The sequence below is a fragment of the Cimex lectularius genome, unplaced genomic scaffold (assembly GCF_000648675.2).
Source record: "Cimex lectularius strain Harlan isolate CLEC.00 unplaced genomic scaffold, Clec_2.1 scaffold140, whole genome shotgun sequence".
In the NCBI taxonomy this organism is placed as follows: Eukaryota; Metazoa; Arthropoda; class Insecta; order Hemiptera; family Cimicidae; genus Cimex; species Cimex lectularius.
The window spans coordinates 981,742-1,005,499 of NW_019392728.1; the positions used below are offsets into that span (position 1 = coordinate 981,742).

The 23,758-nt window shown below is 35.8% G+C and overlaps 1 protein-coding gene across 7 annotated transcripts in view; it reads right to left on the reverse strand.

The window, feature by feature from the left end:
• The window catches only part of LOC106665170 (protein sprint), a 450,469-nt gene that overhangs the window by 133,627 nt on the left and 293,084 nt on the right, over positions 1–23,758 (reverse strand). The window contains exons 1-2 of one of the 7 annotated variants that reach the window (XM_014391413.2): positions 22,313–22,435; positions 12,736–12,961 (exon numbers count right to left, since the gene is read on the reverse strand). The exons of 5 other annotated variants lie outside the window; for them this stretch is intronic. In XM_014391413.2, the coding sequence (XP_014246899.1) occupies positions 12,736–12,896 (161 nt within the window). In that variant the 5' untranslated portion in view covers positions 12,897–12,961; positions 22,313–22,435. Of the gene's footprint in view, positions 1–12,735; positions 12,962–22,312; positions 22,436–23,758 lie in introns of those variants that run through there. One more of the 7 variants, XM_014391414.2, reaches the window with a different exon arrangement.

A 23,758-nucleotide genomic window follows, 5' to 3' on the forward strand; every position in this document is an offset into this window, starting at 1 on the left:
AGAGAGAGAGAGAGAGAGAGAGAGAGAGAGAGAGAGAGAGAGAGAGAGAGAGAGAGAGAGAGAGAGAGAGAGAGAGAGGTAGATAAAGTCGTAGTGAGAGGTAGTTGTACAGCAAGAATCTGATGTGTTAGGACATAATTTTTTTTGTAAATTTCTAAAAAAAAAAAAAAAAACACTTTTTAAATACGGTTGAAAACAAAAGGAGTAACAGCGTGTGAGTAATTTCGTAATTTAGGAGATTACTTGCTTTCGAAATACGAAACAAAACCCAAAAATCTCACGACCATGGCCTTTGCCTTCTAAGATTGTAAGAAAGCATCTAACATTTCTTTCTACGTCTTCATCAAATATTTATCATAGTTAAATTACTTACCTTCGTGCAGGAGCTTAGTTCAAATTGAAAAATGAAGGGCCAAGGGGAAGGCAATAAGAACCAATTTATCAAAGCGGATCATGTAATAAGTCAAGGCTTGTTCTAAGATTTCTGCGCCTCTTCGTGTCCCTGACTCGCCTTTGAAATGCCCTTAAGCAGTTTGCACAGCGTTGTTGAATATGAGCCCCTCTTGATCGTCGCTAACCAAATTTATGGAAGGGCCCTTGCTATCTTTATTAAATAAAGGCGTAATTCGATTATGGATATCGAGCATAACTCGATCATTTTCATCAAAGGGCGTAGCGGAGCGTTCACCCTCCTGCCTACGTCAGGCTTAAGACGCAATCTTCCTATTAAGTCGGCGATTAAACAAAATTTCACAATTTCAAATCACTGCGTGGGCCCGAAACGTTCCAAGGTGATCTGTTTCTGATGTTTATATAATTCCAATTAAATCTCTTGGAAGCCGAGGCTGAGCTTCCTTGGTGAAATCGTTAGAGAAGTGGTGGCGAAGTCCTGCAAATCCTAAGGGGGTGGGTATTTGAGGTTTATCCCTTTATAGACGTAAATCCAGCGTTTTCAAGATTCCAAATTCCCAGAATGAAAGACTTATATTTGACTGAACTTCAAATCTAAAATCTAAAAATAGAACATTTACAATCCTCTGATATACCTAGTGATAAGGCCAATCATGAAGAAAACACTCATCTTCATCAGGACTTTTTTTAACGAGGGTTCGCAACAGCAGAGGTTATATCAACCCTCGGAGTGTCGGTGTTTTTGAAAAAAAGAAAAATACATTTGTAAGTATGTCGGGTTTGAATGCAGGGCCGCTAGATTCGAACCCGGGACCTTTACCTTACAGTGATGAGCGACGTGTCAACGCTTAAACCATTGCGGCCCTATTAAGACTTTAAGGAATAGTTCAAAAGTGTGAGCCTTCTTCAACCTAAGATTCTGCCGTGATGAACCTGAAGTTTGATCATTTTCGATCATCCAGATCAAATCAGGGAGTATAGGCAAAGCAGGATCTGCCAAATTACATCTCACAGCTCACATCTTAACGCAATATCTGACACGCACAGACTGGAGTTGTGGGAATGATGAAACGCGTCTGACAGACCGACAGACCAAAATTGTCGGTAACGTTCAAATTTAAAACAAAAAATATAGCCAAAATATAGTTGACATAACTTTCTATTTTGCCTTCAATTAACAAAAACAGCGCGTTGAAGTTAAATAAAATCCTGTCGATTCTGAACTGGGGGATTGCCTCCCCGTTTAATGACATAATAAACACAATTCATACAGTCCCGGAAAAATTGGCCGTTACAATCATCCAAAGAAGAACATTTTCCCCTCATTAATAATCATAAACAAGAAGCTGCACGGTGTAGGGTGATCATTAAGGATTCGTTATACACCCTCGTGCACATGAGACATTTCCTGATGACATCTCGAGGACAATAATTCTTAATCAAAGGGCGATTACGAAATGGTAGCAAGTGTAATAGGACTCCAAAAGGGCCGAAATCCCTTGTAGCTTTCAGGCTAAAAAGCACCCTTCGTGAGGGAGGGCTGTTGTGGTTGGACCGGCTTAGACTCCATCTGCAAATCTGATTTTCCTCAGCGAGCTCACTTTTAGACGGAGTGCTACCGAGCATTGTGCCTTTATTGATTTACATACGGTTTGTTCTTTTGTGTTTCTTATTGTTGTTTTGGACCGAGGGCCATTCAGATAAGCCGAGGCTAAACTGGGATCTGTACGGAGCATTTGTGGACAAAGTTATAAATATGAAAAGCATGTTGATGCGAAACGTTTATGGATAAGAACTATTTCAAGAAAATCCTTCTTGAATTTCAAATTAATCTCGCCAAAAGACAATGTTGATGTTTCTTTCCTTAATATAAGATGTATGGTTGCTACAACTGTAATGCTACTTATTCAGAAATCGTGAGATGCGGTCTGGGGTGATGTAGGTTTCAGAAAAACATTTTCTTTATCATGCCAACGTTTCGATCTTTATTGAGATCATCTTCAGGGCCTGGGATTTACAAACATTGTTTACATTTAACAAATACATTTAGGATGTGGAAAAGTGAATTTATACAATGCAAAATATATTTTTTATATTCAATCAAAATATTTCTACTCACTGAAAGTGTTTGACTTCTGTGTAATTGTGCCAATCTTGCGTGTCGTGTTGAGAGTGCCAGTGAGATTTTACTGTTTTGCGTTTATATACGTTGGATTTTGAAGGGGTGGGGAAGGAAGTCGGTATAGAAAAACATTTTTATATGAGGAGTCGGCTTCTTTGAGGTGAAGATTATTGTAATGCTACTGGTGCAAGGGATAAATACCAAGCTCGTTTTCCACATTGAGACGTTCCAGCAGATCACACCTTCCAACGGCTTCATCCAACAGGCTGAGGGAAACTGGTTCTTTCACTCGAAGAAAGAGTGTGCCAAGTTTGGAACGGGATGAAAATTTTTTGGCCTTCCAGAAGTGCAACTTAAAAAGGTGGGTATACCGCTGAGGCTAATGGAATTGAGAAATTTTGAGGGAATTTGCAAAGCTCCAGGGGTTTGTAGTTACTAACAGTTACCAATCCACCAACATTTAAAAACAATCCGTATTTCAACATTTTTATTTGTTCTGAATTAGTCGTGAAACATTTTTTCATTAATTCCGGAATATAAATAGATTTTCTTACAGCAAATTTAACGCCTTTCAGGTAGCAGAAACCAGATTTTTCTAAAGTGAGAATTTTGAGGCACCAGCATGAGTGATTACAGAAATAACTCATTTAGTTTTCAGTTATTAGAAGCTAAAAGTAGTCGTAAATTTAAAGTACATGCAAAGAATTTAAATGAGTCCGGGTTGCGTGTAGCTTAGTGGACAAAAACTGCACAAAAGAGGAGTCATCTGCAAGTCAGAAACAGTTTTTCAGATAGGATGCCTGTGACACGCGTAGGTCCGGGAAATTAATAAAGCCTAGGAAAGATGGACTGCCATCCTTTTTCACGGATAATCTAATGAACCGAAGGGGAGAAGTATGTGAGTGACACTTGAATGGAAGGGGTTTTCGGAAGGGGACAGACAATGAACTCGGCCCGTCGTCATGAGCATAATTGTTTTAATTAGTAAAACTTAGGCGTTTTATAGCTGGATGGGGGCGTGGGAAACGGTTTATTATTGAAACTTAGCCGGTGGAAAGATAATGGTGTTAAATATCTATTAAACTATCTATTATTTGGTAGCCATAAATTATTTATTCAGAATCTTTTGGGTTGGTTTAAGAACGCAGAAATGAAAAATAAATAATTATGTAGACAGGGGTAGAGAGAACAGAAATGAAAGACACATCGGTAGAATAAGGAAGGAGAGGAGATGGAGAAGGTGAGAGGGTGAAAGAGAAAGAGAGAAGGTTAGAGGGTGTAAGAGAAAGAGAGAAGGTTAGAGGGTGTAAGAGAAAGAGAGAAGGTGAGAGGGTGAGAGAGAATGAGAGAGAGAAATAGATAGATAGGCAGATAGAATGAGTGAGGGAGGGAGGAAAACTGACCCAGAGAAAGAGAGAAATGAATAGAATAGCTAGAAAGATTAAAATTATTGGATAGAAACAACCGGAAAGATAGAATACAGAAGAATGGAGAAAGAGGGGAGAAAAAGCGAAAGAAAGGGAGACACCCACGTAGGCAAACTAGCACTAATTTGGTTTAATCACAAATGCTAGAAATATAGGAAGAGAGGGATATGCAGATAGAAAAGTAAATAGAGTTAATTATTTCTTTTAATGTCTGTACTTCTTCGCGATAGAACGTCATCAGGATTGTTTTGATAAATTCAAAACGCTTTTAGTTCAAGGAGNCTCTCTCTCTCTTTGTCTGTCTTTTTCTTTCTTTCTCTTCTTTTGATCATATGAATATGTCAAAACTTGCTCACAACAAACTCAGTGTGTATTGTTTGTCCATAAATTTCTCATTAACCTGCGTGTTTTAAGCAAGAATATAATAAAATCTTTCTTCCCAAACCGGCTGCATAAGCGATGTTAATTAAGTCCGTTAAGTCCGTCCGATAAGAACTTCCTGGCCGGAAGAGCGAAACAGGTCGTCGAACGCATCATGGTAAAGCTGAGCTTTTACGAAATCGTAAAGTGCCCGGGGTCGCAACAGGTTCTAAGTTCCGTTCCTGGCCGTACCAGGACCGTTAATGAAACAAGGTGGATATGAATTGATCGACCATTTCAAGCAGAGGACGCCTGTCACGCCCACATTCTCTTAAAAAACACCTATTAACTTCTGATCAATAAAAAAGAATTATTATTTGGAAAATAAATGTTAAAAATATTCTGCCAGGCCTTTAATTAAAATTGGAAGAACAACAACAAGGAAACGGTCGATTTATTTATTCAAAACTTGTTATGTATCCGAGTGAAAACGTGTGATCTTCAAAGTGAAAATAGTTACCCAGCTTTCATATTTGGAAATGTCTAATGTTCAACTTGTCCGAGAATTGGACATGAGAAGCAGAAAGTCAAGCTCAAGCTCGGGCCCAAATAATCAGTTGAAAATCTAAATTTAGCATAACTGTTACAATCTGATTTATCTTTCCTGTCAGAATCGCCCATTTATTTTAAAATAAACGCTTTTTAGTAGAAAACGTTTCCCTTTTTATATGATTTACTGTCAGTTATAATTTATTCATTTATTGATTATTATTTATCTTTGTTTTGTTGGTTGAATCTGTCTTTGAAGTGGTTGTTTGAACGATCATGTCTGTTGTTGGCTTGGTCAAACACATTCCTGCTTCACCATTAAAGCCGACAACGGACCAAATCAGTATTGATCGAACAACTCGCTTGTTCACCCATTACCCAAAACGTAGAACTTCAATTCTTCCTCGATATACACAACTGTGACTATCTCGTTTAATTTAAATATTTACGAAATAATCAATAGATTTTTGCGATCAACCCTGATCGAAAAATAGAAATCTGGACAAAATCATGTCGATTCTTTTTGAAACTCATACTGAAGTATTAAGGAGTAATTAATAGCCAAATAATAATTAACAAGTGATTAATATTATTAACAACTCAAGGCTGCTTTCGGTACAGCGGGAGAATATGAGGGATTCCACAAAATTTCCATTGCATTTCCACGTTTCCTTTGGGAGTGGGATAGTCGAGCAAAAGGAAATCAGTGTCATGACAAGAACCATTGTTGATCGCGGTAAGATTTTGCTTTTACAAGTACATCTTTTGAAGGGGGATCTGGTACTCGGGCATGCTTTATAAACTTAAACGCTTCCTATCCATTCCTTATTACCTTATCCTGAAATCCTATCTAACCGACCGCAGCATCAGAGTGAGGTGCGCAAACGAGTTCTCAGTTAGACAGACTCAAGTCGGATAGATACAAGCCAGCGTCACCCAAGGGAGCATTCGTAGTGCAACTCCTAAAATACCTACACACCCTAGCTCATCATCACATCCTACGCGGACGATACCGCAAATTTGTCCTCAGACTCGTATCCTTCCAAGCTACCTGGTGGTGCAGGACAAAACTGAAGAACAATGTGTTTAGTGTACGTTCACATGAAAAAAGTCTAGTTCACTACTGAATATCAACAACAAAGAGAAACCGACTTCCAAAAAAGTCAAATACTCGGGAGATGCCAAGACTGATGCGGAATCCCGACAAAGGACTTGACGAAATAACAACAGAAAACAGAAACCCTAGAAGACTCCACTTTGGACATACGGAGTGTGAGTTCTGCCGAGACTCCCAACATCCATCGCATCCAATCCTTCCAATCAAAAGCCTTGAGACAAATCGTCAAATCTCCTTACAACGTCACTATCTTAACTATCCACAACGACCTCAGCTTTCCTTTTGTAAACGAACTGATCCCTTTCCGATGCCAAAAGTTTCCTCAACCAACCTCCTCTACACAACGACGATGGTCTCGAGACCCCTTGCCCTTTAATCCCTCACCACACCCAGTGCCAACTTGGTTTCTCATGGCATGTGCCCACCGAGTAAAGCGCTAATATTAGTGCTGTGACCGTGTGAAAAAAAGTTTTATTACGTTTGTAAGATGTACTAATGTGTATAGGGTAGAAGCAAAATAATAAAAAAACCTTTCCATCAAACTGGGAATAAAGGAACCGTTTGTCCAGATATTACCGATAGAAGGACAGTGTTTTCAACACGTTACGAATAAATTCTTTACAGTCACAAATCAGACAAGCAAGAGCAGGAACTTCCGTAGCACCACGGATCCACATACCGGCGAGCCACCCAGAATTTGGAGCGACAATTATTGTCGAACCTTTGAAGTAGAAACTTTTTGGGTAACAATAAAAATTTCCAACTACCAAAAAATTGAGAAAAATATCTGTATTTTCCTAAAAATCTAGGGTTTTGCATTGAATATTATGGAGAATGGTTCGATCAGGACGTAACAGCATGATGACAATTATGGAAAGAATATCCCTGAAATCTCACGAGGGAGTACCAAATAATAACAGAGAGGAAATAAAAACAAGGTAGGTTTCTAAAGTGGAAATTCATAAATCCTCATCTTTGATTTTTTTATTTTGCTTAATAATTGTATCTAGTTATGTTTTTGTTGTTAACTGTATATAAATATATAATAATATTTAGTTCCCTTTATATTTAGTTCTTAACTTTTATTTTTTCAATTGTGGATATGTCAAATAACCTGTTTCTTGCGAGCTGGACATGAACACCTCATTTGTGAAAAGACCGACTGACTTTTCAGCCAACGATGAACACAAAATCAATTGCGGTGTTATTAACAATTTCATAAATTTATTGGCTAAGTGATGTGTAGATTGGATTGGATTACGTTATTGTTTGATCATGCTGACATAATATGCATAGTTTTAACCCCTTTGGGTCTTCAAGGAAGTTGTTGAAACCTTAGGCCAACCGCCGTTATACCCCGGATGTTCTTATGAAAATATTCATTTGAAACTGGTTGGTCTTGCCGAGAACATACAACGTGAACACCAACCAATTCGTTTAGACTATTCTTCCTTCCACTTACTTCAACCTGTGACCTGTGTATGGATATTTTGTCAGGTCTCAAGTAGTAGTTATACCACTTGTTTTCACTATATAGACAAATTAACAATGCAATTGCATGTTTTTGAAACCAAACAAGACAATTAAAAAAAAATACAGATTTACAATTCTACCAGTGGATCTATTAAACCAACTGGTTGACCAGATACATGTAAACCTGCCAATAATCCTTAAGTGCAAATTTCATGTTTATTTATTATTTTTCAAGCGACTACTGGCCATGACTCTGGCATTTCAACAGGAATAGAAATGTTTAAAACTATCAATAATAAAATTGCTACAATGGAAATATTTTTCTAAATAAAAAGTTATGAGAACCCTAACCATCCATGAATTTATTAAAGTTTAAACTTGAGAAGCATAGGATTCGCTTAAATTGGAGATTATATGCTTGGCACAGGAGTGAACATCGGTATGATTAGCAAATACATTGTGAAATAATTTATTAGTAGAGAAACAAACTGTTCTTCAAAATAAAAACCCAATCAATTCTTGGGCCATCCATTTTATTCCCAGTATACTTCCCGGACCACGTTTTCCCAACTTCACACTGAAACTGCAGATAAATTAAAAAAAATACTAATCGAATTTGAAAATCGACCGTTGGAAAGCTCAAAAAATGTTGAAGTTTTTAACCAGTTTGACATTTTTAAAAATGTAATGTTTAGGGATGGATCAATGTAAGACAAAGGTCCCCGAGTTCGAATCCCCTGCATTCCAACGCGACATACTTCCAAATGGGCTTTTAACAAACAAACGAACAAACAAAAAAAAAAAGATACAAAATTACCATTTCGCAAATTTCATTATATTCATGTAGTTATTTTATAAGGAGACTGGTAATTTTTAAAGAAAAGTGTGCTAATCTAAAAGAAAACGTGGTGATATATTTAAAAATGGCGTTAAAAGTTGGGAAAGGTTACGTTGCCATGGAAAAAATTCATGTTTTATGGAAAGAAACGAGTTTTCCTTAAATAAACACCCAAAAAATCGTAACTTTTGAACAGAATGAGATAAAGTCATGAGGTGAATGGTAATTTTTAAAACAAAAGTCTGCTAATCTAAAAGAAAACGTGGTGCTAAATTTAAAAATGGCGTCAAAAGTTGGGAAAGGTTATGTTGAAGTGGAAAAAATTCATGTTTTATGGAAAGAAACGAGTTTTCCTTAAATAAACACACAAAAAATCGTAACTTTTGAACAGAATGAGATAAAGCCATGAGGTGACTGGTAATTTTTAAAACAAAAGTCTGCTAATCTAAAAGAAAATGTGGTGCTAAATTTAAAAATGGCGTCAAAAGTTGGGAAAGGTTACGTTGAAGTGGAAAAAATTCATGTTTTATGGAAAGAGACGAGTTTTCCTTAAATAAACACACACAAAAATCGTAACTTTTGAACAGAATGAGATAAAGCCATGAGGTTTACGGCATTCTACTCCAATTTACATGTAATGTAAGCGAATGTTTTTTGTAATACGACGATCTGACCACCCTGTATTTTCTTTAGATAAGAAAACCCGTATCGATAGGTTAGAAATATTGAGATATTTCAAACTTACAAAAGAATCATGAATGGCTCAAAACCGAAGTGCTACCGCCAGTCTTTCTTATACAAAACTAGATTTTTTCCTATTAATGATGGTTTTTTTTGCTTAAATACAAATTCTGTATGATAATTTGTTGAAATTTGAAATCTAACAGTAATTGGTCATCTTCGTAAATTGCTGTTATACAACTGTGTACATAGCCCAGGAGAATACAGGGTGCGGAAGCAATATCCATAATTTTGTCCTATACACTACACATACTTAGCACTTTTTGATGATGCGTACGTCTGTTACACGTTTATGTCCTGTTGCACGTACGATGTACGTGTCACTACGCAGGACCTACCTTCAAGTTTAACAATCAAAACGTCTTAACTGTTAAGGGTGTTGTTGTAGTTCGAGATATTACAAAATATTATATATTTTTAACAAGATTAATCACGGGTTTGAAAACTGGGCACGGTAAAAGATTCAGCCTTCGAAAATGAATTAATCGTCTCGTTTTGTTTTCAGGAGCGGGTCCTAGCGCGCAAGGCCTTCTCAATCTCACTTTCTTTTTCCTCTCCAAGGCTGGCCGGCCGTGAAAGACTGTGAACGACAAATTCCGACGTTTCATGGGAAAATTCCGTCTGTGAAAATTAACCGGTGGAAATGAGGAGACGTGAGCTGTGACAGGGGGTAGGCGGCTATGGGTTCGTGAGGTCACGCCCCATCGCCGCCGTTCGTCCCCAGTGGACGGATGACATGTACCCCGATAAATTTCCCGGGAGGAACGCGCGATTCAATTTGGATGTTTAATTTTACCAGGGGCCTCCTGCAAATTCGACCCTTTGGGATACAGTGTTAATCATAATTTACTAGTCGTCAATATACGCTATCTCTTAAAAAAAAAAACATAATCATAAAGGTGCTGAGGTTACAGCGATTACTTTTCCTAAACAATTTCTCAAATATAAAATATATATTTCCTAGATCAGGTTGAACTAAAGCTGTGAAATATTTTTCTTTAAATAAAACAAAGCCAACTATTTAAAACACTTTATCACAGGATTATCCTGAGAAGTCACGACGTATTTATAAAGTCAACAAACATTTTATTCCAATTTAATGTGTGGTGATTAGTGACCGTTATTCGATAATTATTCATAAATCGTGATGCGGTCTGGCATGATGTAGGTTTCAGAAAAAAATTCTCTTTATCGTGCGAACGTTTCGATCTTTATTGAGATCATCTTCAGGGCTCAAAGTATTTGTCTTCTGTGTAATTGTGCTATTCTTGCGTGTCGTGTTGAGAGTGCCCGATTAGTTAAAAAAAATATTGAGCACTGATGATGATCTCAATAAAGATCGAAACGTTCGCACGATAAAGAAAATGTTTTTCTGAAACCTACATCACACCAGACCGCATCTCAAGATTACTGAATAATTCCAATTTAATTTAAAAAATATTAAATCAGTAAGTATACAAAGAAATACAAACATTAAACATAGCGCATAATGCACCACTCACAGAAGCTTTACTATCTTATAATCATTTTTTTATGCAAATCCCTAGAATTCCTAACTATAATACTATTAATTATTTTTAAAAACATATCGCGGGAATCGTTTGTTTTTTGGGGTGATAAATTATTCGTGCTATCTTCCAGGATAGCGATGACGTTTCGCAGGGTGTTAAATATCACTGAAGACAGGAGAAGGCCCGTGGGACAGGAATAGCTCTGAAAAGGAATGTTTACTAATACCCGACTTTCTTCTTCCTCCTTTTTTCCCGGTACATATCGGATTACAGACCTTTAATTCAACTCCTTTCCATGTTTCATTTATAATCTACGACATTCGTACAAAATATTTTTTAATGTTAATCACCATATTGAATAATATTGCAAATACAATAAAGAAAAATGTCAAGAATAGCATAAAAACCAAAAGTTGTGCGTTATAACGATGTTAACCAAAAAGTAAAATGTTAAATATTTCTTAATTTTTTTACTATTTGTGTTTCGAGGCAAAAACTAACTGATTTCTAATTTTACATTAGACGACGTTCACAAAATGTGCCTCCGCAGGAAAAAAGAGAAATAAGATGTCTCGACGTCAAGGTTATAAACAGGGAGAGGCAAGGAACGAATTCTACCACTCTTAACGAATTACTCCAAAGCCAATGGAAAAAAAATATCTAGGCTTAATGGCTTCGTTGATAAGGATTTTTGTTTTAAAAACTTTTTTGAACGAACTATTGACTAAATATTCATGCGCTTTACAAAAACAAAGCCATAATTAAATTGTACTTTCTTTACTAATATTTTATTATATGAAACAATAAATATCCATTTTTCAACAAATGTATCACAAAAATCGAATAAGAATAAACTATTCTAAAGGGCAAAAATTGTTTTCAATTAATCCAAAATCCCTAATGGCAGTCCGTTCAAAAGCTGTGAGGCCAGGGTTATATGCAGGGAAAGGCACAATGTCCAAAGTCGAAGAAAACATCCAGGCCTGTTGGCTTGGTTCATACACCAACAAAAGTATTTTTTGTTTTTCATACCTTTGAATTTTAAATTTTGAAGAAATCCATGTATTTTAAATCCTCTGTTTTGAATAATAAATAAAAATAGGTTCAACAACGTCCATTCAAAATAAGTAATCTAAATGACCAAAATATTTGTAAATAAAGTCAAAACTGCTGAATGAAGTCCGTTCAAAAGATGTGAGGAAGTCAAGGGTATAAGCAGGGAGTGGCAAGTGGCAAGACGGGCACCTCTTCCCGTTTCAACGAATTACACCAAATTCAACAAAATATCCCGACATATTGACTTGTTTGATTTAAAAAAAAAATTGAACTGCTAAAAAAACCATGGGTCTAAAGAAAAAAATTAAAATGTATAATTATTATTACATATATTATATATTATTAAACATATATTGCATATGACTAATAATGTTTAATGAAAGAGAGAGAGTGTGAGGGGGGTGAAAAAAAGGAAGACATACATAAAGCGTGTAAAGATTGATGAGAGAGAGAGAGAGAGAGAGAGAGAGAGAGAGAGAGAGAGAGAGATTATGACATAGATATAGGGCAGCATGGAGATAGAGGTAGAGGTGTATAAATGGATATATAAAGAAAAGTTATAGAAAGATAGAGGGGTCAAAACCAGAAGAACTACTCGAATTTGACCTTCCCGAAAAATAATCCGCAGAGCTTATCTTCTAAGATCGATCAATGATATTCTTATAATGTTGGATCGTGGCCAACCCCAACGAGCTCTATACTAAAGCTACGAGGGTTATTTAATTTTTTAATAACATGAAGAAAGCACGGAGTTCCTAAAACAATAAATCTCGGAAAATGTATCTTCAGAGAGTTACTTACAACTTTATAAGCGTTTTTAGTTTATTAAAACACTTTAACGCTGATAAATAACGATTTTTTTGTTTTTATATTATATTCTTCATAAGAAAACGTTTTGATCAGAGGTATAATTGAACAAGGTAAATTCGGAATCCAATAAGAAAAATTTCCACAACATGCCATGCAATGTTTTACGTGGGGGAAAACGCAAAACTGTCCATAAAAAAATTACGTAAAGATTGAAAAGGAAAGTAGATTATAAAAAGTGAAAATAGTTGAATTATAGAGCTTTCGGGGTCAAGTGGACGTGGAGAAACCCGCGTAAACGTATAGTCGCATGCAATGCTTACCGTCTCCAAGCGCCGATTTCTGCATATCTCCTGCTGCAGTTGTAGTTGTGGTGGGTGAGAGGTAGATGGGCCGAATGCCGATGGTTGATCCGTATAATGTTATTGTTGTTGTTATTGTTATTGATGACGAGGTTGTCGTTTGGGGATCCGAGCGACGGCATCGCGGCCGCCGGTTGCCCTTCTTCGTCGGAGCCGAGACCTCAGCCCCAAGTGCTCATCTCCCGACCTGTTTGTCAATTTTCACTCAAAGATTATCCAATCGTGGAACGATTCCGCGGGCCGCCGTAATGTGCACAAAGGTCGCCCGTTAGTCACGAAGTGGAAAGAAAATTTCTTTTTTTCTGACAGCTAACGAGTCACAGCAAGGACAATTTACAGACAAACGAAAAAAGCTACCGGGCTCAAAAGAACCACCAGGAATTAAGTTTTTTTTTAAATATTAAAATAAGTTTTAAGTACAAGAAATCCTAAATAATAACGTATATATTTTTTGTGCAAATATCACAATGGATTATGTACAAACGTTAGGATTGTTTGGGTACAGATTATCTTAATCTACCATGAATATGTGGATAGATTAATTAACTTACAAGCTATTATTGTTGAAATATTTCCCTCAAACTTTCTCCAGTGTTAATATATCAGTAAATGTACAAGTGCTGACTGATAGCCAAACCTCGACAACAATCATGATGAACAAACATATATGTAATTATTCAGAAATTTATTATTATTTCCCTTTTACAATTATTAAAAGTAGCCTACTTAAAAATTATAGAAGGCAAAAGTCCAACGTTCATTACAATTTTACATTTATTAGAAGAATTATTCAGAAATCGTGAGATGCGGTGTGGTGTGATGTAGGTTTCAGAAAAACATTTTCTTTATCGCGCCAACGTTTCGATCTTTATTGAGATCATCTTCAGGGCTCAAAGTGTTTGTCTTCAGTGTAATTGTGCCATTCTTGCGTGTCGTGTTGAGAGTGCCCCGACACGCAAGAATGGCACAATAACGCAGAAGACACAATTTGAGCCCTGAAGATGATCTCAATAAAGATCGAAACGTTGCCACGATAAAGAAAATGTTTTTCTGAAACCTACATAACATCAGACCGCCTCTCACGATTTCTCAATAATCACTTGTTACTGCCAAGCTTTGGAAATTTTGTAAGGTAATACTTTTGGCATACAATCTCAATATGTCTACAAGTCTACGTATTTTAAGTTTTACAGGCGATCTCAAATTGCGTTGAAGACCGATTCAGTCTTTACATTACCAAGGAGTTTAACAGTATAAGAAATTTATTAATTCAGTCATGTACATACTGCAATACTGATGATGACGATTGTCGAAAGCTTGGGAGTAACAATTGAATTTTTCTCGTTTCTCTTGAGTGCCGTGTTGAGAGTCACAAGAATGGCACAATTACACCCAAAACAAACACTTTGAGCACTGAAGATGATGTCAATAAAGATCGAAACGTTGGCACGATAAAGAAAATGTTTTTCTAAAACCTCAATCACACGGGACCGCATCTCACGATTTCTGAATAATTATCTATTATCGGTCACTAATCACCACACATATATGTAATGTTATGTATATGGGCTTAATATGCTGTGCATAAGACCATAAAAAATGTAGTTTTACAGTATTGACAATGTCTTCAAAAATATTTAAATATGGAAAAATGTATTTAGAATCTTAAAGCCCGAAATAATTGCTTTTTTTCTAAGCCACCAAAAACACAGAATTCGGCTCATTCCGAAATTTTATATTTAAAATATAGATTCAGTAACTCACATAAGTCAGAAAAATCATAGTTTGTAATGTAATAGAAAAATCGTAATTTTGTCACCCAGGTCAAAAATTTAATCGATAATTTAAGTTTTTAGAACCTTAAAAGAAAGTTTTTACTTCAACTAAAAACCTTAATTAATTGAAAAATATTGGTCAATGGGATCACGAACACTAGTGAATTTAATAAGTTAAAATGAAGTATACCTTCACTAAAGCTCTCCGTGGCCATTTATTTCATTTGTCCCCGATAATCAAATAGATCACACGATATTTGAAAAATGGCAAAAAGGAGAGAAAATTAAAAAAAAAGTTGGGCTGAGATGGGAAGTTAGTGTCCGAGTGGGTCGACGTCCCGATAGCTCAAGAGGTAGAGCAGAGGCGTATCTAGCCGAAGATCGTGGGTTCGAATCCCGCTCGTGACAGAGTCTTTTTTATCCCAATTAAAAACCTTAATTAATTGAAAGATATTAATTGGTCAAGGGGACCACGAAAACTAATGAACTTAAAAGGAAGTTTAACTTTTTAATAATGTTAAGTAATATTAATGGTTTATCGGTATAAGCAGTACGGATTAGTTAACGACAGTTTTTAAATCCCAAATGTAGATCACTTATATGGTCAAATGAACAATTTTTTCATTGATGTTGTTTTTTCGATTTGTTCATTGGACCTCATCGCTGATCTATAAATCGCGAGTAAAACCTATAAAAAAAATCTGAAATTCCAGTATCAAGGATCACGACGAGCTCATCGGAAAATCGTGCAATAAATGATTAAAGACAATTGTACCCAAACCCTTTTTACGCCTATCTTCAAAGAAACATGAGTATCCGACAATCACAAAAAAGAAATACTTATAGCTCCATATACAGCAGACACGTGGAACCCCTCAATAGACTGAAGCGACAAGAACTAAGCAGAATACTGTTAGGACCAAAGTAGGACGTGTCTATAATGACTATAACAAAGGAACACTTGACAAAACAATAATTCGACTAATTGGAAATAGAGCAAAAGTGTGGGGTAAAGCACAATCAAGAATTCACCGAGCTCCTTATTACGTCTCTAACCTTAACATCTGCAATGCCATCAACATTCCCTTCGTTCATAACTCGACAGTTTCTGAAGTTCCAATTTTACCTTTCGTCTCAACATAACAGCCCTTCAAGCCTTATCATTACGTCTTTTCAGCTCCCAACACAATCAGTTCATATTTCCAAGCCCATCGCACTCTCACTCACTCTTAAATAGATTCTTTTTTATTTACGTACCATTCACTCAGTTAGGGGGAGTGGAGTATTCAATATTCGGCCATCGACCCTCTCACACTATACGTTCACTATAAATGCATTCATCTCAACACACACAACAATATCAGTAGTACAATTGGTCAATTCTGTTTCCTCCAAGAAACGCGGAACAGGGAACCGAACGTACTCGCAGCCATGCTAAAGAACAGTGAACTGCACCATTCAATTAAGTGTGACACATCGATCAAGCTTTCTCAACTTGCGGGATTTGAGCCAAAAATAAGTGAGGTACGTGTGTCAACATCGCATGGCTTTTCCTCAATCGGATGAGGATGACTGTTCTTATACGGGCCAAATCCTCCGAGTACCACCTATCGACAGTGCTCTTGACGTGAGTTTCCGTCGACGATGCCACATCCACATCATAATCAAGGTTTTTTTTATCGTATTTTTAACGTGAGAAACCCTTTAGACCTATGCGTCCGGGTAACCAGACAACTACCGTTTTGCCGAGACGGTCCAGTTCATGCTATTTCTACAAGCACCACGAAAAGGTCGACGGAGAAGCTGTCACGTACAGTACTAATCGTTTCAGTTATTAGTGATAATATATCAGCGGTAAATATTAATGGATTTGAAAAAAAAGACTCCTTTTGGGATGCCGAAAATATTATCTTTATTTATATTCGTTTGAATTTGTATTCAATTGTATAGGTAAATTGTTAAAAAAATTCCTTACTAATAACCGTAATAACAATAAAGGCAAGAATCTGTTTTGTACTTTTGACTAAAAGGATTCATCCTGGAGAAATATGTCAATAAAATTATATCCCAAAGTTCTGAAATCTCAGTCTGCAAATAATTCATGCTATAATTTTTTGTGAATTGTCACCGGAGTAATTTTGATTTTAAAAAGTGATACAAGAAAGAATCAATATTCACTGTTTGAAACAGGTAAAAATATTAAGTTTATTTGTTTCCTTCTAGTAGAGTAAAAGTAAATAAACAAATTTTGTTAATTGAAGAAAATTATGTCATGTATGAAATAAAATCGTTATTAGTGAAAGTTAATTGCGGGGATAAAGAAAATTAGTTTTCGGCATTTTAAGTACGTTTAAAAGGAAAGATTTCATTAGTTATAATTCGTTATTTATAAATTTGAAATATGATATCAACTGAAAGTTTGTTTTAATTTTTTTTCAACAATTGGTTCAGTTCCATGATAAACTGAGAATTTACAAGAGACAAGTCGGAAAAACGCACTTTTCACGGACTGTGTTTCTGAACAAATTTTAATTTTCCAGCGGAGAATGTATGAGATTTCGCTTCTGAAAATTTTCCTCAAAACGATGGACGGGTGAAAGAGAAAAAAACTCTCTATTTGCTACAGTATCTCCAGACGGAAAAATACAATGGGGTTTTCTAAAGTGGGAGAACATTTGTTGTGGCAGTTTTTATCCACTGATAAAGGGTTTTCAAAATGATACTTTTTTTTTACATTATTTTTCTTTTTTCTTTTCTTTTTAACAAAGAGTAATTACGGGCGATGAACGTCTTTTTTTATGCGCAGATCGTGCGATTTTTCTACAACGTGCAAGCGAATTTACAATGATTTCGGGAAAATAATGTTACCTTCAGCCCGTGAATAAAAAGCAAATAAGAAATAATAAAATGGATAAATAAGCAAAACTGACTTTTTTGTTGACCGTCATGGAAGAGATCAATTGCGAACCGTCATTCAACCATACCGTGAAAATTCATTTTTGTATCAACAATAGACGAAAATTCTGTAAAAGAGGCGAGGCCATCATGTGTATGTAAACAGGTCTGCGGTTATTTTTTTTTTAATTATTCGGAAATCGTGAGATGCGGTCTGGTGTGATGTAGGTTTCAGAAAAACATTTTCTTTATCGTGGCAACGTTTCGACCTTTATTGAGATCATCTTCAGGGATCAGTTTTTTTTTTTTTTCACTAATCAGACGGCGAAAATTTGTTTTCTCATCTTATCGTAAATTTTACTGAGAGAGAGAGAGAGGGGGGGAGAGGGAGAGAGAGAGTGCGAGAGAGAGATAGAGAGGGGGAGGAGAGGGAGAGAGAGTGCGAGNGGGGAGTGGGTGTGAGAGAGAAAAAGAGAGAGAAAGATAGGGGGAGGTAGAGAGGGGAGAGACAAAGAGGGAGAGGGCGGGTGAGGGGGATGGAGAGGGGGTGAAAGAGGGAAGGAGAGAGGGAGGGAGAGAGCGGGAGGGAGAGCGGGAGGGAGAGCGAGAGCGGAGATGAGAGAGGAGAGGGAGCGAGGATGAAGGAGGGTAAAGAGGAAAGTGGGGCACTGAATACAAACCTTAGTTGGAAGCAATAGATATTTAGGTAGATACAAAGGAAAATAGACTAAGGGAACATAAAAATGAGAGGGAGAGAGCGACAAAAATGAATATAGTTTTATATAGTAAAAATCTCGCAAATTTCGGTCCTGAAGTATCTCTCTTAAATAACGAAGAGAATGACATTTAGGCAAAAGTCCATAGATAGATAAAAGGGCATCGTAAACAACAAAAACGAAAGATAATTTAACTGACGAGGCAACGAAGTAAAAGAAATATATAAAAAAGTAAAAAGTGGAAGTGATAGGACGAAATAAAAATACACTGAGTCAGATAAATATTTATACGGAGATGAACTGGGACAGTAGGAATAGTAAAAAAAAGGAACAATAAGAAAGAAGGGTAAGAGAGAAATTTTTAAAATCAGAAACGTGCGTTGAGACTTTGATTTTACAAAAGACCATTTGTTTAAATATATGTTCATCATGGCAGCAAAAGTATACAAGTACAACGTAACTAAAAGCATGTTAATATCGTTGTAAACCGTTGAGTTATTCGTACTTATCACACTGCAGACGAGGTGCATCAGTAATGCTGGGAAACTATAAAAATAGCCCAGACCGTCGGGTGAAATAAGATCCAAAGTGCCATAGATCAAATTTGCTTTGCGTGGAAATCAGCGAGGGGTGAAATTCAATTGGAATAAATATTCTATTAGCCCCCTTACGGAAGAGAATTGAACAGGGGGAGTGTAACACTGTACAAACTGGTCTTTGAATTTAAACTTTCCTTTTTTTTGTGTAGCACGAACATTATATATTAGTTTTATTTTATTTTTCATCAAGCTCAAATTAAGAGGTCAAGAACAAAAAATATTGTTTACGGACAATCACTGGACTTTCATCATAACGAGGTTATCACCAATCAAAACAATAGGGCAGAGATAGCTAAGGAATTAGTATTCAATGTGTTGCCTCTCATGGAGTCGAGGTAAAAGTGGTTACAACATTTCTTATTTTCATTTAACAATTAAATGGCCAATTGTTTTATTTGATATTGTGGCGATCAAATAACAATGAAAAACAAAGGAGGAAAATACCAAGAGGAACAAAGAACTGGCTAAAAAGCGGTAAAAATAGAACATATTGTAAATAGAGAGGATTTTGTTTTTTACCATTATAAGTTACATAATTTTAATTTAAACAATCAGCGATGTTGGTCAATCGCCATATTAACAGGCAACTGTGGTAATCTCTGGGTTTATAAGGACATTTAAGATACTAGTTCAAAAGTATTAAGCTCGGGTTATTAGATTCAATTGTCAGAATTTCGTAATAGAGACGTGGCCAATACTGGGCCAGAGGAAAAATAATATAATGGATTCATTTGCGGATTTTGTCAAATGACGATTCTTCAAGAAAGAAGAATGTTTTATGAAATCCCATGACCTTTGGTGCAGCGGCATTCACCGTCTGCGGTTATGATTTGGTATTTACGTGATGGTTTATCTCTGACGGGGTCAGCATAAACGAAAAATTGTTCCGTTGGGAAAAAAGTCCAGAAAAAACAACACTTGGTAAATTTTCGAGACAGTGTATTTCGCTGGTTGAGTATGGCAACGTAGATGCGGATTTATTATTTAATGAAATGAAAAATTTGTTTATGGTTTCAAGGATAAGGAAAACATCAAAACAGAAAACAAGAAAAAGAATCACTTGGAAATAAAAAGTACATGTAAAATTAATCCATTATGTACCTAACCAGCAAGTCGGTACAGAGGGGGATTTGTGTAAAATCTACAATTTGTGAAAAATTTTAGGGTATGCTCAAGAGTAAACAGCATATTGACAAAACATATTAAACAAAGGGTGAATTTACGACCTAGGTGTACTTACTACCTAACCAGAAAATTCTAATAAAGTCGACTAAAGTTATTGACGAAATAACAGATTAGTTTATGCTTTCAGTGTGATTTATTGGCGGATGCAAGTTAAAAAAAAATCTAGATTCTTTTTGGCAAAATAAGACCAGGAGAAGTTAAGAACTATGCTCTTAACTAGCAAAGACAGTTCAAAACTGGATGTTAAATTATTGACCAAATAGAGAGATTAGACATCCAATTTCTAAGACATTATGCTTAACAGTAAAATCAAAATAAAATATATGTGGATACTAAATATAAAGATTTGTGACTTTTTGACCAATTGCAAAAAATTTAAAAAAACCGAAAAGTCAATATGGACGTTATTGAACAAATAAACGGATTAGTTGATGCTTCCAGTGTGGTGTTTTGTCGAATGGCAAAACAATTAATTTAAAAAACCTAAATAAAAAGAAAATTCAAGAATCTATTGCAAAACTTATCCAGGTGAATTTAAGAACCAGTTAAGTTTATGTGGGCGTTATTGACCCCAATGGTTAATCATGTTTTAAGTGTGAACTATTGACGAGTTGCATTTTTAAAACTTAAAACATACAAAAATCTAAATTGCTTTGGAAAAACAAGAAACCACATTTATCGTACTTACTAGAGAATATGTATTCCTGTACGTAGTCGATGTACGATAAAAGTGAGCAGTTATTGACCAAATAGTCGGTGTTTTCTGTGTGGTGTTTTGACGAATTACAATAAAAAATTGCAAATATATCAACAATCTATTGTAAAAACATATCCGGGAATTTAAGACACTTAACCAGGAAAGAGAAAGAGAATATAAAGTATAGCAAGTTAAAAAATCGAAACAGAAAAAAGTCTAGATTTTTTGTTTGAAAAAAAAAGCTAGGCGAATTTATCGTACTTACTAATAAGAGTGAGCAGTTATTGACCCAACACACATTAGTCGGTGTTTTCTGTGAGGTGTTTTGACGAATTACGATAAAAAATTGCAAACATATCAACAATCTATTGGAAAAATATATCCGTGAATTTAAGACACTTAACCAGGAAAGAGAATATGAACGTTATTGATCAACTAAGAAGACAGTGGATGATTTAAATGTAAAGTTTTAACGTATAGCAATTTAAAAAATCAAAACAGAAAAAAGTCTAGGTTTTTGTTTGAAAAAAAAAAAAAAAAGCTAGGCGAATTTATTGTACATAACCAGTATAGTCAATGTAATAAGGGTGAACAGTTATTGACCCAAAACACACATTAGTCGGTGTTTTCTGTGTGGTGTTTTGACGAATTACAATAAAAAAAATGGCAAAAACATCAAAAATCCATTGGAAAAACATATCCAAGTGAATTTAAGACACTTAACCAGGAAAGAGAATATGAACATTATTGATCAACTAAGAAGGTAGTGGTTGATTTAAATGTAAAGTTTTAACGGATATTAAGTTAAAAAATCAAAACAGAAAAAATTCTAAATTTTTTGTTGGAAAAAAAAAAGGCCAGGTAAATTTATTGTATTTAACCAGCATAGTCAATGTAATAAGGGTGAACATTATTGACCCAACATACACATTAATCGGTGTTTTCTGTGAAGTGTTTTGACGAAAAATCATAGTTCAGAAAAGATAATTGTGTTTTCCTTGGTTTAAAAAAAATGCAAGTGAGTTTAAGACACTGCTTACTTAACGAACAAAGAAAATATATATCGCTCAGTTAAGTTATTGTCTAAATACGCAGATTAGTCAGTTTCTGCCTTTCAAGGCCGGATTGTATATAAAAACAGCCAAGAAATTTATCTCGATTTTAAAATTGGTGATTTTGACGGTTTAAAGTTATTACTGCTCACACAGTTAAGTAAACGGTAAAAGAAAAAAATTCTTTAGGGGAAACATTCCAGGATTTCATGGATAAACAAGTCCAGGTGAATCAGGGACTTACCTAACTGCCAAAGTCAAATACAGGATGGTTAAATAATGGATAAAATACACAGATCAGTCAGTTTTCAGTGGGATGTTGTTTGTGTGGGGTTTTTGATTGGTCGTATTCGTTTTCTAGGTCGAGTTATAAATAAAAACAATCAAGAATTAAGAGAATATCAAGAATTCTTCTTTAATGATTATGATTGTTATGAAGTTATCACGGTACAATAAAGGGTAAAATATGTATTGATATCCATAAAGTTCAATGGACGTGGTATCTGCGATTGGTTTATTGACAATGCTGATCGAGGGCGATTCGGAATGAATGTTTCTTACACTGGTTTATGCACAGAACGGAGCCCGCGACATAAAATTCGCAGAAATTATTACTCACAAGCACTGTCGAGCGAAATAGCTCTGAATTCACTCTCTGTGTCAACCGCACGATTGACTGTTGGGACGATCACTCAAACACATTTCACTTAACGACCGCCGGGAACGCACTAAAGCCAAAAGCGCAAAGCGAGACGGCCCGCTGACCCGATGAGGGAGTGGGGAACCCGTTTATCCCTCTCCTACGTTCGCCCCTTGACTAACTGGTCATTCACAATCGAATAATTCTTGCTCTTTTGGTCGAATCGAAAGGTTCCAGTCCCATCACTGGATGCGACGGGGTTCAACGATCCCTAATTGCTACAACGCAGCCCGAAGGAAATTCCCATTCGGCTGTTTTCCAGTGTTGGAAAAAACGTAGATCCCACGCGGTGGGTAGCGTCATTTCCGTTTCATTTCAACTGCCACCATGATAACAGAAAAATCAAGAATGATCAATGGAGGTATCAGGACTGTATTAAAAACAAGCATTACAAAACAACCTTGCAAAATTTACATCTGATACAAAATACTAACAACTAAATCCTAAATACTAATCCTTCCGAAAACAATTCTACTCTACAATAATAATCAAAATCCTCAATCAATCTACAATTTTTTGCTAAATAAACAAAATCCAAAAATCCATGATACATCTTTAAGAAAAAACCTTATTGAATTACGGTTAAAAAAAATACTAATATGATACTAATATTAATATCGAAAAACGGCCAGAGTAAAAACATACCTTTGGAAACGTACTTGACCGGCCGTAAAATAATATGAACGTATTTGTGTCCGCCTACACTCGCTTTGTCCCTGACGCCCACTGGACACGGCCCTACCTTCAAGGACAGTGGATGACCAGATAAACACGGTGTCCGGATATCCACTGACCAGACATATTAGTTCTTTGTTATTCCACTTTTTAATTAAATTTTTTACAAAGTGTAGCCTATATCTTTGATACATTAAATTATAAGAGATCAAATTTTTATCAAAATGTTCTTAGTACGATATAAAATACAAATACGTGGTGTTTACGATCTCCAAATAATTATAAAATATAAACTTCAGTAAAAACGTGTGGTGTTTAGTGACCGTTAGTTGAGATTTTCTTGAGGACCTGAGATTTATAAACATAGTTTAAATTATACAAATAAATTAAGATGTGTAAATGAATTTATACAATGATATAAAAAATTCACTACTTCACGTCCGCTTCACCAATTAATACATGACAATTAATTAAGGTTTTTAGATGAGATGAAAAAAAGTTAATGGCACGAGAGGGATTCGAACCCACGACCTTCGGCTAGATACGCCGCTGCTCTGCCGTGTGGTCCGCTTGACCAATTAATATCTTTCAATTAATTAAGGTTTTTAGTTGAGATAAAAAGTCAGTGTCACAAGCGGGATTCGAACCCACGACCTTCGGCTAGTATGCCGCTACTCTACCACTTGAGAT